The sequence below is a fragment of the Osmerus eperlanus genome, chromosome 27, assembly GCF_963692335.1.
Source record: "Osmerus eperlanus chromosome 27, fOsmEpe2.1, whole genome shotgun sequence".
In the NCBI taxonomy this organism is placed as follows: Eukaryota; Metazoa; Chordata; class Actinopteri; order Osmeriformes; family Osmeridae; genus Osmerus; species Osmerus eperlanus.
Window position 1 is genome coordinate 5568102 of NC_085044.1, and position 7437 is coordinate 5575538.

At 42.6% G+C, this 7437-nt stretch overlaps 1 protein-coding gene across 1 annotated transcript; it reads right to left on the bottom strand.

The window, feature by feature from the left end:
• Positions 1–1447: 1447 nt before the first annotated feature.
• On the bottom strand, positions 1448–4615 carry abhd10a (abhydrolase domain containing 10, depalmitoylase a). Its single transcript, XM_062453828.1, has 5 exons — positions 4422–4615; positions 3726–3909; positions 2452–2563; positions 2198–2335; positions 1448–1839 (listed from the first exon to the last, which is right to left on the bottom strand). Exons 1-5 carry the CDS (start codon positions 4495–4497, stop codon positions 1498–1500), a joined length of 852 nt encoding a protein of 283 aa, XP_062309812.1. The 5' UTR covers positions 4498–4615; the 3' UTR covers positions 1448–1497.
• Positions 4616–7437: the final 2822 nt, after the last annotated feature.

Genomic DNA, 7437 nt, shown 5'->3' on the forward strand with positions numbered 1-7437 from the left:
TATTTCAGTGCCAAGGATTCACATAGATGGGCCTTTCACACCAACACTGCACTTCTGTTCGCCATATTTGAGGAACATGTCTAGAACTCGAAGAGTAACATAGTGGAGACACTGTTGGAGGAAACTTCCAATAGGAACTGTGAAAAATGAACATTTTTACGGATATCTCTGTCAACACTGATCTTTAATTAATTAAAGCAATGAATAATGTAATGAAAAGTGATACTGTCGCACATACATAAAAATACGTCTACAAAAAGTATAGTGTGCAAACCATTGTTTTGTGAAGAAATAACAGTATTTATCATGATGAGCCAGATAGTTGTGTGATGACAGTCAATAGTAATGGTACATATGCTTTTAAGCCATTTAGGTGGGATGGTTATCATGGTCTTAGTGCTACAGTAAAACAAAAAACAGTGCTAAAGAAAACAAACAATTTGACATTCCCTACAAATATTATAAAAATTGTGTACTTTATTAAAGGAAACCCGTAAAATATCTAGATTCAGGACTAATGGTTGTGATCACTAAACCACTTCTGGCTTAAAAAAAATATACCGGACAGCAAACTAAGTTTTAAATATTAGGAATACATGTTTTGATCCTAACTTCAGATACAATTCTATGTTAACAGCTCCGACACAGTCTTAACCAGGAAATAGGAATGTTGACTACACCGAGTCAGTGACCCAACCAGACTAACATACATGGGTGCAGTACTGTCAATCTTAACATAGCATATGTGCAATCGTTCAAGAACATACCACAATAAAATAACAAACTGAGCAAAGATCAACGTTCTGAGAAGGGGCAACGAGTATCATCTGTATAATGCACTCTCATTTCAAACACCGTACTGAAACAATTGAAAACAATAAATATTTTTTATACACTAATAATATAACAATATTATAGGCTCATAATACTCCAGTCCTTCATACATGATCTATCATGCAAAAACCCCAGGTGCAAAATCAAATGGCATTGAAAGATCAATCCATGTCTGTTCAACAAAGGAAAGCCTCCAGCTAGCACAGGAAGAGAAAATGGTAATGAGTGGAAAACAGCAAGATATCCAAACAGCGGGTAGGGACATTTTGTTTCTGATCAATAGTTTTTTTTACAATCTCGGCTCCCTCTTGTGCTCAATCTGGGGCATGACCATGAAACGCACAGTTGCATTTGCTGCCCTCTGCTGGTTGTTCAATGCACATGCATACATCACAAAAGGCACGTCTGCTGCACCACCACTTTGTTTGCTTTATAGATATTTTTCTCATTGGGGGATTACACTGAGATGGCACCAGGGATGTCAAAAACAAACAAACAAAAAAACTTCCCTTTTTCACGTTGTGTTTTTACATTTGTAGCACCTAAGGGGTACAATGAACACAGGCCTGAGTGTGGGGGAACGTGAGGTCAGAGTGGTGTCACCACACTGCATAGTCCTGTGGCGAACAACACCACCCCCCCCCCCCCCCCCCCGCCGCCCTCTCAAACCAGCGTGGTCAGCTTGTCTATGAGGTCGTCGATGGTATACACGATGAGCTTGATGTCATCCTTCTCCGTCATGCGGTGCTTGCCGTGCTTGCGGAGGATGACGTCCACGTCGGTGCTCAGGACGCGCTCGGCCACCTGCATGGAGATGTGCCAGGGGATGTCCTGGTCCTTCATCCCGTGGATGAGCCTGACCGGGCACGTGCACGGAATGGGGCTTTGCAGGACGCAGTGTTGCTCCGCCTCCTTCAGGAAGTCCACCGTGAATGTGACGGAGCCCTCCTCGTTGTGTTTGGTGGGGACCACCCATTGGCCCTCCTCCTCAATCGCCTTCCTTGCCTTCAAGAAACAGGAAGCAGAAAGCAAAAGGACTACTGGCAAAGGCAGACGTAAAGAGAAGGAACATCGAAAACAACCTCCGCTCAGAACTGTATCCACAGTACATTTAGATTTAGCAGACGCTCTTATCCAGAGCGACACAGTAAGTACAGGGACATTTTCCCCGAAGCAAGTAGGGTGAAGTGCCTTGCCCAAGGACACAACGTCAATTTTGCACGGCTGGGAATCGAACTGGCAACCTTCAGATTGCTAGTCCGACTCCCTCACCGCTCAGCCATCTGACTCCAGTACGACGATACTGTATCTCCATTCTGTATGGCTCTTCATTACATACAGGGAACCCACCATGTGGACTCACCTCTATAGGAAGGGTGTTGAAGACAGTAACAAAGTGATCTGCAGCGGTTGAGATGCCGACCAGGGCTGCAGTCCGCTCTGGACGAGCTATGGCTGCCAGGATCATCAGCCAGCCTCCCATACTGGAGCCAACAAGGATCTGGAACAGGATTTGTATTAGGAGGGACGTAACGGGTCAAACAGGTCCGGGTAAAGAGGTTCCTGAAAATAAGACACTTTTAAACATGCTTGTATATGCTATGAAGAGACACTTACTTGTGGGCCTTCAACAAGCTCATCGAGAACATACAGAACATCCTTTTTCCAAGTGCCAACACTGCAATCTGCCAATGCACCTTCGGAAGACCCACAGCCTGTGTAGTCAAACCTAGGAGAAACATACAAGGTACCAGAGTCAGATGGCTGAGCGGTTAGGGAATTGGGCTATTAATCAGAAGGTTGCCGGTTCGATTCCCAGTTGTCACAAAATGACGTTGTGTCCTTGGGCAAGGCACTTCACCCTACTTGCCTCGGGGGAATGTCCCTGGACTTACTGTAAGTCGCTCTGGATAAGAGCGTCTGCTAAATGACTAAATGTCTGCTAAATGACTAAATGTACCACATCAAAGAATTTAAACACATCAAAAGTAATTGTCCATCTGAAAAGGCACCAAGAGCCACCTGCTGCATTTCTCAAGAGATAAATCACCCCTAACGGCTTCAACCTGATAGCAAAACGACGTTGGGCGCTGTTCCCATTTCCCCTCAGTTGCTGAGGTGGAGCCACCAATCCCATCGCTTTTCCACTCCAAACCTGTTATGTATCGTCAGGGTAACAGTGGTAGGAGAGGCCATGTGATTTGAGGACCAAGCCATGGGATCTGGTGTAGATAGAGAAGAAGTCCCATCCCAGATTCCTATGGGACACCTATGGTGAGGGTGTGGGGTGCAGGAATGGACTCTCCCCAGTTAGGTAGGACCTGAACCAGAGAGGGGTTACAGCAGTACCCATTTCAGCCAGTGTGGAGCTTAGAAGTGGGAAGCAGCTGATCGTGTCGAAGGCTGCATAAAAGTCTTGGAGAATCAGAACAGATGAGAGGTCGTGGCTCTAGCTGTGTTGAGAGTCCCCATCACTACCAGGAGGACAGACCGCCAGAGAGTTTTAAGACTCTAACCTCACTATGACCACGTGAAATAACAGACTGCTTTGAAGTTATTTCTATAGTCTCTCTTTAAGCTAAAGGAGGTTAAAAAACGTTGCGGAACCATCTTTCTTCTCAAAAGAACTCAAACTCTGGGTTTGAGTTCTCTTCACCTCATCAGGGCACTTTACCCAGCCTTGGAAAAAAGACTACGCCAATGGTGTAGAGATACAAAAAAATTCCAACTGTCATTGACATTTGGCAACGCAATAATATTATGTTTATTCAGTAAAGGCTTATTAATACAAAGGGTGAGAATATCCTCAAATGTTGCAGCATTTCACTCAGCATCAGCCTGGAATCGTGATGTTAGTGCATCTAGTCTAGTCAGTGGTATACTTATCTTACCTCAAATAGGAGTGACCTAGGGATTTGCAGAACTCCTCTAGGGCTTCAGCCTTCTGTCCACCCATGTTGGAGGCGAAGCCAGGTAAGAAGACTACCCCTGGGCTCTTCCCCTTTACTTTCCTGTAGGCCAACTTCGGCAGGTCAGGACGCGTTGCATACTGCACTGTAGCCTTATGTCTCACACCTATGACAAAATGATAGTACATGGTACACGCAGACAAGCAGGAGTGCTATGTTATTCCATGTTAATTTGCTGAGGCCAGACGTGTAACGAGACAGCAATGCATTGGCCATCAAATTAAGTAGTTAGCTCGAGCATGTCAGCTTAAAACTAGCTAGCACTAGTAAATAAACACAGTGGTGCTAGATCTGAGCTCATTAAGCCAGATGGTTTACATGGCATATCGTTAGCTAGATGCATTCCACACATAACTAGACGCACCTAGCTGATTTAGCTAGCTAGACTAGCTAACCAACGCGTTTGCTACTGTCAATATTCTATCTAAAATTCGACCAAAATTATGGGAACCACTTGGTCTGGAACAGCCTACCATGCTAGCAAACGCTATCACTACTTAGTCACCTTCTAGCATAAAAAGCTACCTGTGCCACACCCCCATAAACCGTTAGCGTGGAAATGTACAATTTTGTTCTTACGCCTTCATCATTTGTGTATCAGGTAGGTATAAAACTCACCGGAAAACGTGATCGCTTTTCTTTTGGCATTTAACTGAAGTGCCCTACTAAACGTCCTTACAACAGTGGACGCCATTCTGTTCCGCGCACTGCGGAGACTTTAGAGAGAGGACAATAATGCGACCTTAAAACAGCTCGTCTCGGGTTTGATGATGACAGCACTGCCAGTCGCAAACACAATCCAATACAAGGCAAGCTGGCCTGACTTCTGCCCCCCACGTGCTGGAGGAAACCTAGCTGGTTTACTCCGGTTACATTTCATAATGACAATAGGTACAAATAGACTAGTAGGTGTACAATTAGGCTACCTTTTTTATATAGTAGTTAATACGGTTTCCAAGTGACAGATCTGAGGATGAAATGACCAAAGCAAGGTTTTAGGTGGGTAAGAAAGTGTCTAAAATGCATCTAGGCTCTTCTTTCATCCTCTAATTGTTGTTTATTTTATAGGTTAATTGTTTAAATTAAAATGTAAAATTGTTGTACTGTATTAACATAGCTCAGGTTAGAGACATTAAACAGGTTGCAGATAAAGAATAGCATAATAGCTTAGTGATGATCATTAGAACCGAAGACTAGATTTAATCAGAAAATGATCGAGTATCTTTGTCTATGGTAAACACTAAAACGGGGCCATATTTGTATTTATTAATTAACTATTCTATCCTCTGGGTAAATACAGTGGCGACTGGAATGCTCCCACCTTCTGATCCGTCTGTCGCTATAACCTTTTCTTACGAAATAACCTTACGGGTAATGTTAAACCAATACTTGCCACTAGAGGAGGCCCCTACTCTAAATTATGTACAGAGAGATATTTTCCCAGAAATGAAGCCCTGCAATAACACTAGGCAGAAACTTAAAGGACCAGACACCGACATACATAGGCAACAAGGTGTTTCAACGTATGGTTTAGACATAAACTTAAAATAAAAGTTGAATGTACACATGTTATGTTTGTCGATTAAGGCTAGGCCTATAGGGTATCTCATGGAACTGTGATTCATTGTATGCCTACTCTGCATTCTAATTCTCACATCACGTTCTTGGCCTGTGTGATTTAACTTCCCTTTAAAGACAGGCTCACCTCGTCTCTCACCTCGACCCTCAACTCAAAATGAATGCGTACGACCCCCTTGTTTATAAATAGTGAAAAGAGGCGGACAATTTAGACATTTCTGCAGCTTGTGTCAAGCCTCATGACTAATTCCCATATTTAAATGTGAACGGGTGAAACAGGGCCATTTGATGGCAGCCAAGCGAGCTTTATCAGATTTCAATGGCATCTATTCTTGTTTAACTGTGCCCATTTTTAACTAAAGAGAAACAATTCTTGATTAAATCATTTCGGCGTAGCCTATGCTACACTTAAAGTAGCCCCCGTGCGAGCGGAAATGTTAGTGTAACATTTTTTTCTGCAACCCCGTTGTATTGTTCTCATGTCTCTTTATATCGCTTACAAAGGTTAACACTTGAACGCCCAGTTCCAAGTCAGCGCAGTTCATTATTTCCCGACCCTTGACATTGCAGGTGCAGAATTAAATAGATTCTCACTTCTCCAAACCACAGTAGGCATGTTGTGCATGTGTCAGATTTAATTAGAGGACATACATTGATTAGACTACATTAGTAGTCCATGTTAATTCAGTTGATCATTATTAGGTGATAAAACTCAAGAGGCATGTTGCGTAATTTTTATGCGCCTTGCCGAACACGCGCACAGGCCTATACTTTAAACATAAAATCTCTACTGCACGCACGCGCACATAGCATACAACGTATACACGCATGCATTGCATTCTGAGATCGCCACAATATACAACATACAGGCTATGACAAATAGCCTGTCTTCGTGGTATAGACCACTTTTCAAAGAGAAGATACAGTATAATGGCAGGTGGTTCGTGAAAGAGATAGTTAAAAACCTACAAGGTCACGATCGACGACCATGTCCAGACTGATTCCCTTATAGCGCGAGTCAAACCCTGTAGCCTCAGACTATAACTTACAGAAACCATATTTTTTTTACACAACTAAGAAATAGACCCAAAACCCAGAGAAACATTCTGAATATAATGACCAAACTTGATTAACTGGAAAAATAAATAATTCACAGTTGCAAATTCCATCATAATCAATATCCCCAAATTCTGGTATTCACCGAGTCCAAGACTAATTTCATTACCCATAACCATCACGAACTGTAAGCTATAAAAAGATTGTCTGCCTTTCAACACACACTTAATATTTGCCTTCGCATCAAACCAGGATAAAAACATGTATCAGTGAGTTGTCTTGTGTGGAAAGACAAATTTGATGTTTTCTAGCAGGGTTAATAGTGTTCAACAGAATAACAACATTTATACAACATAGGTAGAAGGTGGGAACGTCAAATAACCGACTACTTGCTCACGATAGGCTTGAAAACACACCACAACACTCTAGTTCCAGACCACGCAGATTTTTTTTGTGAGCTGAGTACAGATGGTAAATGCGCAATTATAAAGTATTATATTGTTGCATATTTCCGAAAGTTAGATAATGTATTTGTAATATGTTTGGAAAAATGTTAGCATAGATGTTTATGTAATTATTGTTTCAAATTTAAAGTTTAAAACTTGTTTGAATGTGCAGTGCCGCAGCGAGCCACGCGAGTCCAAGGAGCTCTCATTGAGAAGCCACGTGTCCGTTTCCAAAGCCTCTCCAACTTAACCACCTCCATTGTACGACTAACCCACATCGGCAGCGTCCCTCCACATAAAGGGATTTGCAATTTCAAGATATTTCAGCCTAAATGTTTTTGACAGTTCCCTCGCTTTCGCTTCGGCTTGGTTATTTTAACTGTGCCAAATGGGTCACCTTGGCTAGCTGTCTGCGCGCAAAGGGCTTTTGCGCGCATTCAGTCTGAATTTTTTCCAACTTTCCTTGACGGGGAAACCAGCTGCTGGTCGTGAAAAGACGGCTTATTAATTGTCCTTTGTCATGCAGAATTGCTTGATTTCTAAAGAAACGTACA